The sequence below is a fragment of the Pseudorca crassidens genome, chromosome 15, assembly GCF_039906515.1.
Source record: "Pseudorca crassidens isolate mPseCra1 chromosome 15, mPseCra1.hap1, whole genome shotgun sequence".
In the NCBI taxonomy this organism is placed as follows: Eukaryota; Metazoa; Chordata; class Mammalia; order Artiodactyla; family Delphinidae; genus Pseudorca; species Pseudorca crassidens.
The window spans coordinates 26537488-26550091 of NC_090310.1; the positions used below are offsets into that span (position 1 = coordinate 26537488).

General features: G+C 46.2%; 1 protein-coding gene across 3 annotated transcripts in view; it reads right to left on the reverse strand.

Moving 5' to 3' along the window:
* LOC137207111 (mpv17-like protein) overlaps positions 1-12604 on the reverse strand; it is a 181617-nt gene that overhangs the window by 63668 nt on the left and 105345 nt on the right. For all 3 annotated transcript variants that reach the window (XM_067706564.1, XM_067706563.1, XM_067706565.1), the window contains exon 6: positions 9591-9714. In XM_067706564.1, the coding sequence (XP_067562665.1) occupies positions 9591-9714 (124 nt within the window). The remainder of the gene's footprint in view (positions 1-9590; positions 9715-12604) is intronic.

Genomic DNA, 12604 nt, shown 5'->3' on the forward strand with positions numbered 1-12604 from the left:
GTGAAGCATCTGAGTTTCATATCCACACAGATGGGGGTACAGGACCCAGGAAACCAAGCCTAGGGGCAGAGAGGAACCCGCTGGATATTCACAGACATCATCGCCATGGATTTTGGTTTTCTCCAGGCTGTGGCAACATGGGTGGGAGGTATTTCTCCAAGGGTCTGGAGAGTAGACACCCAGGGTATAAGAAGATGTGGCATCTTACTACAGTCCCATTTCAGCGGGGCAGCTTGAGGACTGGAATGGGAATGTCATGGCCAAGTTCATTTTCTGCTTTGGGGGGCCCCAGTCTCCCTTGTTTGCTGCTCTTAAGGCAGTTGTGCTGTCCTTCCCACTGAAGTATGGCTTTCTCTGCTCACCCCCAGTCTTTGGTTTGCAAATCTCCCATCACCTAACTGGCCCAGTCTCTCTGTATCCCAGGAGAGAGACTCTGATTGGCCCAAGCTAAGCCAATGTGGACCAGTGAGCTCTGGCCTGGAGGAGGGGGGCAGGGAGAGGCCGGAAACCCCCTCATGTGGGGCTGGTTCTCTAAGGAGGGGCAGTGGGCTGGGAGGCAGCCGCTGGCACTGCGTGAACACAGCAGAGCGGGGCTCTGGGGTCAGGCTGCAGAGCTAGAATCCCAACCCTGCTCAATCTTAGCTGGGTGATCTTGGGCAAGCCGCTTAACTTCTGCAAAACTCAGTCTCCTCGTTTGTAAAATGTGGCTCGTATTATTAAAACCTGCCTCATCAGGTTGCTATGAAGATGAAACCAGGTGATCTACATAAAAAGTCTAGCATTGTGCCTGGCACATGTATGTGCTCGAGAGTCGTTAGATAAATTACTAATAATGACAACACTGAGAATTGACCATAGATAGCACCTCAGCACCTGCTACCCTACCCCACCACCCACCTGAAGCTTCCATCTCTCACTCTGGAGACATCCAGATTTTGTCTCCTCCCCTGGACTCCATTAGGGCAAGTCCTCATCTGTATTACTTATTGCATGTGCTTGCTGAATGAAGGAAGAAATAAATAAATGCTTGGATATCTCCAGGTATGGAAACCCATTACCTCCCAAGGTCCCAACTTTTAGAGCTCCAAATATGTGGAAAGGCCTTTTTCATGCTGGGATGGTAACTGGATTCACTGCAGCATTTGTGGTTCTAGTTCCACAAAGAAGAAAACAACTCCTTCTTCCACATGACAGTCCTTCAGATGTTTCAAGACAAATTTCAGGTGCCCCCGAGTCACTTCCTCTCTGGTCTGTATGTACCTCCATGTCATGGAAGAGACCTTCACTCGCCCCTCCAATCTCCTCCCTTCTCCTGTACCTCCTCTTCAAAATAAGTAACCTACTACTAAAAACCAAGAACATGGTTCCAATGTCTGCTCTTACCAAGCATCTGTTCATTTCCAAACTCAATTTCTTCCTGAAGGAAAGGAAAGTAACATTTAATGAGCACTTATATTGTGGCAGGCACTATGGGGGCGGGCACTTAATAAACATGATCACTTTTACTCCTCAAAACCACCCTGGGAAATATTGGCTGCATCCCATTTGACAGATGAGGCAGCTGAGTCTCGTAGAGGTTAAGGTATCTGTTCGAGATTGCACAGCCTACAAATGGCAGAGCTAGAATTCAAAGGTAGGTGTAATATAATCTGGAGAAAGTTATAGGCCTCTCTTTTCATCAGAAAGCAACTCTGTCAAAGACCAGGACATTTAGTAATGAAAAAAACAGGCTGCCCTTCCTTTGGCAGAACCCAAACCAGGAATGTCTTGGATTGACCTAATCTCATTTGAAACCTCTGAGGAGTTTAGAGGACAAAAGGACCAAGAGTGGGCCAGAATTCCAGGAGCAAAGATCTGTGTAACTGATCAATGACTAGCAGCCAATTAAACGAAGTCAAAGATGTAAATCCGGATACTGTCTTAATGAGTGGCTGTGCTGTGTAGACCCAAAACACGAAGGCAAATCTGTTAAGTTGTTTGTATTTTTCCCCCTCCCATTTCTCTTTGAGCAGCCTGTCCTGGAAATATCAAGAGAGGGCTGGTTCTTATTTGAAGAGAAATGAGGCCCAGCCAAGCATTATCTGATTCTGGGCTAAGTGCAGAGCAAAGAACTGAGTCCTCAATTGAGATCAAGTGATACGGACAAGCAACTCCCAACCCCAGCTGCCACTCAAATCAGCAGTTTCCCAGAGACAAGCAAAGAGAGGGGAAAACCCTTAATTATCAGGGCACTGTGCATGCATTACTGAGCATGCTCTCTCTCTGTCTCGTAAGATGCTTTTTTTTCCTTGGGAGATTTCAAAGAATGATGAAGACTCAGCATCAGATGGAGCAATGCAGGTTCTCCATATAGTGTATGTTGCCTTTCCCTCCGCTCGGCCTCACCACGGCCATCCCTGTCACCGTCACTGCCACACTGGGAGTCCAGCTCTGCGCTTAGCCCTTAAATGAATTGCCGTAGTCAGTTAACGTGATCGGCTGAATAATGTCCCTCCATATGCCCATCCTAATCCCTGGAACCTGTGAATATGTTACCCTATATGGCAAATGGGATTTTGCAGGTGTGATTCAAGTAAGGCTCTTGGGATGGGGAGATTATCTTGGGTTATACAGGTGGGCTGATGCCAGCAGAGATTGGACGATCCCACTCTGTGGTCTTTGAAGATGGAGGAAGGGACCACCAGCAGGGAACATGAGAAACAAGGCTCTAGAAGCTGGAAAGGCCTCGGAAAAGTATCCTCCCCTGTAGCCTCCAGAAGGAGCTTAGCACTGCCGACACTTTGATGGCAGCCCAGTGAACCCCATTTCAGACTTCTGGTCTCCAGAACGACAAGAGAATAAGTGTGTGGGTTTTTTTTGTTTGTTTGTTTTTTGGTTTTTGTTGGCCACGCCGCGCAGCTTGCAGGGTTTTAATTCCCCGACCAGGGATTGAACCCGGGCCCTTGGCTGTGAAAGTACAGAGCCCTAACTGCTGGACCACCAGGGAAGTCCCTGTATGTTAAGTCACCAACTTTGTCTAATTTGTTAAAGCAGCCACAGGAAACCCATACACTTCGTAAAGTGTCTACACTGCAAGCTGCTATGTCACACAACCACTCTGTAGGAATACTATGGACTGACCCACTTCAAATGAGTCAGGCACTAAAAAAAGAAAGGAAGTCAAGCTCTTGCTCATTTATTAGGTAAATAGCCACAGAGCACCTACTCACACTGGCCATGTGTTGGGTGCTAACGACATTGCTGAGAGTGAAAACAGCTCAGCCTGTGTCCTCATCAGGGCCAGCGTCGAGCAGAAGAGAGATGGGGAACACGTACTCAAACTGATGAACACAGATTTATAAACGGAGGAAAGGCTTCTCCTTAGAAGACCCAAAGGATCTTGGTTATGGTGATAGGATGGGACACAGCCTGGGAAGTGCTGGGAAGGCTTCCCCTCGGAAGTATCCCTGGATCTGAGCCCTGGGGGGAGGGGGAGAGTTAACCAGGTGGGAGGGGGGCATCCAGGTAGAGGGAACAGCCCCGACAAAAAGGCTCCCTTGGAGGGGGAGGGACTGAAAAGAGGCCCGTGGAAAGCAGGGATGGGGGCTGCAGGGGGACAATGGATGAAGATGAAAAGGTGGGAACAGACTGATATGAATGTTCTGGAATATGCCTCCTGTCATTCATGTGTGGGAGTTTCTTCTGTGATGATGGAAATGTTCTACAAAAATGTATGCTTTCCAGTGGGATAGCCATTAGCCATAACTGACTAAAGAGCACCTGTAATGTGGCTAGGACTACTGAAGGACTGCATTTTAGGTTTTATTTAATTTTAATTAACTTAAATTGAAATAGTCACATGGGGCTAGTGCATACCCAACTATACAGAGCAGCTCTAGGGTATACCCAGGAGAGAAACTGTTGGATAGAGATATATAGATATGTAGAGATAGACAGATAGATAGGTAGATAGATAGATAGGTAGATAGATAGATAGATATAAACTTCTTATAAGGATTCACAGGATTATAGAGGCTAAGTCCCACGATCTATAGTCTCCAAGCCCAAGACCCAAAAGGAGTTGATTTTTCAGTTCAAGTCCAAAGACAGGAAAAGATCGATGCCCCAGCTCATGCAGTCATGCAGGCAAAGTTCCCTCTTACTCAGCCTTTTTGTTCTATTCAGGTCTTCAACAGATTGGATGAGGTCCACCCACACTGGGGAGGGCAATCTGCTTTGTTCAGTCTATTGATTCAAATGTTAATCTATTCCAGAAACACCCTCACAGACACACCCAAAAAAATGTTTAAACAAATATCTGCGCACCCCATAGCTCAGTCAGATTGACACATAAAAGTAACCATCATAAGAGTCTAATACAGTGATCCCTTTCCCAGCTCACCAGGGCCCAGAGGAGATCCTTACAGCCAAGAGCATGAAATCCTTTATGGTAAGACAGCCAGAGCTCCCTGAGAGAAGAATTTCCTTTCCTGAAGCTTGTTCTGACTTCGAGAAGCAACTTGGAACAGCAGAAGCCCATCCACTGGGGGATATTTTTTCTCCATTTGATCAGCCCAGATCCCCAACCTCATCCCTATTTCCCCAAACACTTAGAAATTCAGGGGGGTCCTTCCATTCAGAGGTCTCACCTGGGACATTCCCCTTCCTCTCTAGCCTCTCCATCCCTTTCCTCTTCCCTCGAGGTCTCCTTCCTCCCTTTCTTCCCCAACTCCTCAAATTCTCGTATATTTTGTCCAAGACAAATTGCTTTTTAGATCTTTTGCAATTAAAGACATTTCTTCCCACCTGATATGTACAGTGGCTCTGACAACGCTGACCTGCTCTTAGGAGATGGTATTTAAAACCCAGAGCGCATCCAAAGTGTCTCGAAACTGCCAAACGTGGCTGAGAAGTGTCAAGTTACATAAATGCACATGCTTCATTTCGCCCTTGGCTTGAAGCTTTTCCTAACAGGCTTCAGAATTATCAGCTCATTAAAGGGATAAAGAATGCAGGTGTATAAAATTTTTTTTAAATAACAACAACCATAATAAAGTCAGGGCCCCAGAATAGAGTTGGACTTGATGGGTGAGAGCCACTCCCCAGCTTCTCGGGGAGAGGGGTGTTTTCTCGGTCTTCTCTGGAGATAACGAAGCAGCCCTGTTCCTCTCTTCTCCCTCAAAGCACGTTATTAACAGTTAAAGGAGGGAAGGGAATTTTGATGTGCTTATTACCTAGGAAGAGCCACCCACTTTCACGTGTCCTCTCTTTCCATCCCTTGCGACAGCGCTGCCAGGGAAATATCAATGTCCCATTGTAAAACTGAGGCTGGAACAGGGCAAAAGATTTTCTTTTTTTAAAAATATTTATTTGGCTGCACTGGATCTCAGCTGCAGCATGTGGGATCTAGTTCCCTGACCAGGGATCGAGCCCAGGGCCCCTGCATTGGGAGCGTGGAGTTTTAACCGCTGGACTGCCAGGGAAGTCCCTTAAAGAAACTTTTTTTTTTTGGCCACACGGCACGACCTATGGAATTTTAGTTCCCTGACCAGGGATTGAACTGGGGCCCTCAGCAGTGAGACCCTGGAGTCCTAACCACTGGACCACCAGGGAATTCCCAACAGGGCAAAAGATTTGCTCCAGGGCCCAGAGTCGATAAGAAGTAGAACTGGGGTTCAAAACCAGTTGAGAGACCCTATAGCATCATGGCTGAGATCATGGACTCTGGACTCAGAATGCCAGGGTTATATCATCATCTGCTGTTTCACAGACCCTGGGCAACCTGGGGCAAGTCACTTGACCTCTCTGTGCATTGGTTTCCTCATCTATAAAATGGGGAGGGAGGATGTTGTATGTCTAGTTGCAGTAAAGATTAAATGATCAATGCATGTAAAACACTTCGAACACTGCCCAGCATAGCAAGTATTTGAAAAGTTTACAAGTCATGTACTCTCTACCACCACACCCTGAACCTCTGCCACGTTCTAGGGCATGACCGCTTCACCGCACTTGGTCCTTCTTAATAAAATGATGTTACTTGGGTCCAAGCCCAGAGTCTGGAAATATTGGAACTCAAGGACTGTGCTCCTGAAATCTGTCCTTCACAAGCCCATCTCCCCTGCCAGCTGCAGCTCTGACTCATTAATTACAAGCTGCTGCCGCCCAGAGCAAGCTGAGAGACAGAGCCCACTGTCCCTTTATGACAATCCTGCAAGCAGGTGTAAAATGAAGATAACCGCCCCCCACCTCCGAAAATACTTAATTATCTGAAACCCAGATAAACAGCAGGACCAGCCTTGTAGAGAAGGTGTGGAGGGCTGAGGCAGGCCAGCGGAGCTGCAGGAGGGGTTATGAAAAGCTAATGGTGTGAGTCAGTGCTGGAATTAAGGGTGAGAAAATGAGTCTGAGGTTGTTGACAGCCTCCACAGGCCAGGATGGCGAGAGGCATGGAGATGGGGCAGCAGCGGGAGGGACTGGGAGGTGGGTGGCACGGAGGATCGAGGATGGAACAAAGGAGGCTTCAAGTTTTACCTCCTGGACATTTGCCGCCAATTAAAGCGGTGTTTTCGTGATACTAAGGGGTTTATTGACTCATCCAAATGAAGCTTGTAAAACTGCCAGATTCAAGAGGGAGATCTCTAAACACCAGTTAGCGACTTGGAAACTAGGGGACAAGCGAAGGGAGGACATTGAGAGCAGATGCATTGGGTGTGCGCTGGAGACACATGCCCACCGGGGTCACTCATAGCCCTTCTCTGAACCTGACCTTGTAAGCCTTAGGGATAGCAGGTATGCTGGAGGCGCTCCTGCTTCATCCTTCCATTAGCAAGCATTTTTCGTAGGTTACGTGATAATGTGTGCACAGGGCTTAGCCAAGGCCTAGATCTGTGCTAAGGGTTCTATAAATGTTGACTCTTGAGGTCCCTGAGAACCCTTAGAGGAATAAGGCTCTATGTCAAATTCCCAGCAGGTGAACTTGAAAACCTTGACTAAGTTGGAGCTCATCATTTTAGGCTTCAAATAAATCACTTCTCTCCAGAGAAACGGTATGAAAAAGTCCAAAGCCTGACTCAATAGAATGACTTCTGTTTCCACCCGACTCAATTCAAGATGGCGTGGAACAAGACCAAACCCAACGTGGGATTGTGGGATTGTGGGCATCCAACCGGGAGTTTGTCCTCGCATTCTAGAAGAGCAAAAGGCAAAGAGAAAAGGCATCCTTCTGCTGGGAATAAATAACAGGCTAACTTAGGGTTCAGGGCTCTGCCTCTGAGGCAGACACCTCAGGTTCAAGTCCCAATTCCACCCATACTATCTGTTGACCTTGAAAATGTTATTTCACTTCTCTAACTTCAGTTTCCTTATCCATAAAATAGAAGGAATAGAACCACTCCTTCAGGGGTCTTATGAGGATTCAAAAAGCTAAAATAAGTGAGCAAATGCATATAACACACATAGCACGTGTGCATTATAACAGTGCCTGTGGTAAATAGCAGTTCTTTTGAAGCCTGTCATGTGCCCAGGGTCACAGACAAGGATGCAAGAGAGCCAGGATGACCCTGAACCCACTCTTATGAGTTCACGCTGAGGGGAAGGCAGAACAAGCAGAAGCTGTGAGTCCCAGGGGGAGGGCAAGAGAGAGGGGCCAGGAAAATGGAAACCCATGAAAGAATAATGCTGAACATCGGGGGTGTTGGGACAGCAGCCTTTAAACCCATTCTCGAAAGAATCAACATCGCAGGAGACGGTAAAGTGAGAAGGCACCCTCAGCCATGCAATATGATCTGACTCATACAGTCTGCACGGGAGCTGAGGGTATTAACTTGATTACTTCCCAGCAGGCGTGACAAAACCAATCTCACCCTGGTTATTACAGCTACAGTCATTGGGACTATTTCAGTCAAGGGCTGTCACATTCCCGTCACTCCGAGCTTCCCCACCTGAGCCTGTAAATGCTTAGTACGGTCTGAAATTCTATTTCCCTCTTACCCTATTCCAACGGGTCTCGTGTGTGTGTGTGTGTGTGTGTGTGTGTGTGTGTGTGTGTGTGTGTGTGTGTGTGTGTGTGTGTGTGTGTGTGTGTGTGTGTGTGTGAAGGGAAACTATTGGGGTCAGGATGGAGTGTGAAAGAACAATTTTTGCACATTCAACAAATACTAATTGGCCTAATGAGTGCCGGGCAGTGTTCAAGATGCTGGGAAAATCCAACAGTGAAGATGAGACGTAGGATCCCTGCCCTCAGGAGCTTATACTCTTTAAGGCATTATCTTGGCAGATATATTCAGAGCTTCCCTCCTTCCTTCATTCCTTCCCTCCCTCCCTCTTTCCATCCTTCCTTCACTTATTCACTCACTTAATAAAAACTCTGGAGTCAGACTGCATCCTACCTTGGCTACTTATTAGCTAATGCAACCTTGGGTAAATTTCTTAACCTCCAATTCCCTCTTCTCTAAAATGGAGGCAAGAATAGGACCCACCTGCACCATCAGCCCTACAGGGAGGTGAGGGCCTGGCTCTGAGAAAGAGCCAGGAAACTGAATTCAACAATGGTCCACACACAGCCTGTTAGCCCGGGAGGCTACAGATCGTCATCTGATGAGGTGTTTATCCAGGTCTGAGTGGGCTATGATCTCTACCCTGGCCATCCTGGAGTCCATCATGCGTCTCTGAGATTGACAAGGTGGTGTACCTCCAGGCAAGGCTACATACTCTAAAGGCAGGGCCTGGGGGGAGCCCTCATTATCATCCACCTCTGTCTGCAGGCTGCTAGCAAGACTTCCGGGGGCCAAGAAGCCAGCCCCTCCCCTGAAGTATGTCACTGAGCCCCCAGAATATGTCCTGACTGCACTGACATCCTTCTGTATGTTTTAGATAATTTGATTTATTCAAGTGTCTACTGTTGACATTTGTCTCTAAGCAGTCGGACTCACGGGCAACATGGGGAAATTTAGTGACGTCACAAGTCAAGAGCTTAGTGCAGTGCCTGGCCCAGGGCTAGAGCTTACGTGTTAGCTAATCTTGTCACTGAGCACTTGCTGTGCATGTGCCAGGTGCAGGGATAATATGTACATACACACACACCATGCAAAGGTCAGTAAATGCGCAGTGAGTGACAGCCATCGTCACAAAAGCAACCGTGGCCCTCCTGAGCTCCCACAGGCTGAAGGGAGCTCTTCAGTACTTTAAAGAACTCACACTCTCTGTCTCCCTTCCTTTTAAAACATGGGGAGTGTATTGTAAACACTAGTGATATGTTTTTAATGTTAGAAACAATGTGTAAGAAGCTTAATTATAGTTTTGGAACAAAATATAAGTTCTGTGCTCTTTGAGAATACAAAAAATAAAAATTGGAAGCATAAAAATAGAAAAAAGACAGGAAAGCAAGACTCAGGCACTAATTTAATCATCTTGTATAGGGCCATATATTGACTAATGGTTATATACTAAGAAATAGAGGCATAGATACCCACGTCTCTAGGTGGTTGTGAGAATGTATGTAATACCTTCATCCCGGTGCCTGGCACACAGCAATAAATAGTAAATGTCAGGTTCTCTGGTGTCCTCCCCCTCCACACCCCTTCCTTTCCTCCGCCCCTTCCCCCAGCACTCACATAAACCTGAGCTCAGACTCCCGCCGGACCAAGACTTCCCGGAGACGCTGGATTTTCACCATCTCCAGCTCGATCTCCTCTGGCCTCATGGTTGTCTCTGCCATGGAGATGATGTCTAGCTGATCTGTGCAGGAGACACAAAACACAGGCATCAGGACCCCAAGGCTGCATGGGTTTTCAAGAATTCCCTCTGGACAGCCTCCTCTTTGCCCCAGCAACCTTCATACCCCAAGAAGGCACACAGATCTCTGCCAGTGCTGCAAGTGTGTATTTGTGAGCCAGCCCTTTGGAAACTGGAAAGCACGTTTCCATGGGAACCCTGTTACAAGGCAAGAGGAGGCTCAGGTGGGGTCACCAAAACTTGTTCAAGGTTATACATATGGCCTTGACAGCCCTGCCTGGGCCCAGCTTCTGAGCCTCTGGTCCCTTTGACCATGGCCTTTTCACCCTCTCCCAGTCGCCAAAGACCGACGCCAACTTTAGGCACAAAAAAGTTTGTAGTAATTATTTTAGCAATACCATTAATAATTATAGGAATACTAAGTAATGTAATAGTAATATGAAATAATACGGGTTTATTGTAGAAAATTCAGATAATACAGATAAGCAAAAGAGAACAAAGTAAAAAGTCACCTATAACCCCACTGCCCAGAGGGAACAACTAACCACATTTTGATGGACATTCTTCTGATCTTATATTTATAATTAGAGTTATATATATTGTCATATAAGTAAAACCATATATTAAAAAACTATATATATAACCATATATATATACCACATACATATAGCCATATATATTACCATATATATAGAAAGACACTATATATATGCCTATATATAAATATATCTGTATGTATGTATGTATATATACATGTATGTTAGTTCACTAGGGCTATCATAACAAAACAACAGAAGCTGAACAGCTTAAACTACAGACATTTATTTTCTCCCAGTTCTGGAGGCTGGAAGTCCCAGATCAAGGTCTGGCAGGGTCAGCTTCTGGTGAGAGCTCTATTCATGGCTTGTAGACAGCCACCTTCTCACTGTACTCACATGGACTCTTAGTGTTCATGCAGAGAGAGAGCTCTCTGGTGTGTCTTCTTATAAGGACACTAATCCTATGGGATCAGGGCCCCACACTTAATGACCTCATTTAATCTCAGTTATTTTCCCATCTCCAAATCAGCCACACTGGGGATTATGGCCCCAACATACGAATTCGTGGGGGACATAAACACTCAAACCATAATAGTACATATGCATGCGTATATATGTATATACATAATTCCTCATATATTGCCGCTAACATCTTGGTGTACATTCTTCTAGTGCACACATATGGTAATTTATGTGATTATATATATTATATAGGTAGTGTGCATATATAGGGTAATATATATGGTTTTATACATGTGTTTTATATATATAATGTTATATATAAACACATCTATACTTTTTTAAAGAGTGGAAAAACATACACAAAGATGTTAGTAGCTAGATGTTATATATCGGGCTTCCCTGGTGGCGCAGTGGTTAAGAATCAGCCTGCCAATGCAGGGGACATGGGTTCGAGCCCTGGTCTGGGAAGATCCCACATGCTGAGGAGCAACTAAGCCCGTGCACCACAACTACTGAGCCTGCGCTCTAGAGCCTGAGAGCCACAACTACTGAGCCTGCGTGCCACAACTACGGAAGCCCGCGCGCCTAGAGCCTGTGCTCCGCAACAAGAGAAGCCACCACAGTGAGAAGCTCGTGCACCGCAACGAAGAGTAGCCCCCGCTCGCCACAACTAGAGAAAGCCTACGCACAGCAACAAAGACCCAACTCAGCCATAAATAAATAAAAAAATAAATAAGTAAATAAATAAGTAAAAAAAAAAAGGACCAAGTTAAATTTAAAAAAATAAAAAAGATGCTGTATATTTATACGTATGTTATACACACACATATACCATCATGGAGGTCTGGTCTTTGTAATATAAAGTTAGGATCTCACCATTTTATTACCTGCTCTTTTCACTTAATGACATTTCACGAGCATTTCCACACGTCCTTGGATGTTCTTCCCCAGCAGCAGTGTGAAAGGCTGTGTGGTGTCTATTTGTGGCTGTATCATGAATCACTTCACCAAATCCCAGACACTTAGGTTGTTTGCTGTTTCCCCCACTAGAAGAAGCAGCCCTGCGATGAGCATTCTCAGAGATCAATCTCCACGTGCCTCTAAGAGGTGCCTTTAGGTCACATTTCCAGAGTGAATGGCTGGGTTTGGAAGGATGCAGTAGTCTACTGCTCTTCATGGGTAGAGAAGGAGATGTAGGGAAGGAATGTTCTTGCTTTACTCCGAGGTCTACATCACATCACCTGCATCAGCTAACTCCTTCCACCCTGGGCTGTTGTGAGGATTGAATTAACCAAGGCATGTCACTCTTGATGAACGGTTACGATTACCTTTGTTATTACCCTACTGTGCCACGCCATCTCTTTTAATCCTCACCACAAGCCAGAAGGACGAGGATGTTCTCTTTCTTCGTAAATAAGGGAAATAGCTCAAAGCTGGCAAGGGAAGGGGCTGAGCCAAGGTCTGCCTCTAAAACACATGCTCTTTGCCCTGTCATTGCTGCCCCTTCCTCACACAGGCATTCTGAGTCTGATACCCCCCTATCCATTCACATCTTAGGGTTGAAGGTGGTGTCTTACTTTTCTGTGGGTGCCGCAACAAATCACCACAAACTGGGTGGCTTAGGACAGCAGGAATTCATTCTTTCACCGTTCTGGAGGCCAGAAGCAGGTCTGTGTTTTCTCCAAAGGCTCTAGGGGAGGCTCCCTCCTTGCCTCTTCCAGATCCTGGTGGCTCCTGGCAATCCTTGGCTTGTGGCAGCATCACTCCAACCTCTGCCTCTGTTTTCACATAGCCTTCTTCCCAGTGACTCTGTGTATCCTCCTCTGTCCTTTACTGTCTCATTGCACTTAGGGCCCACCCTAATTCAGTATGATCTCATTTCAATCTTTATC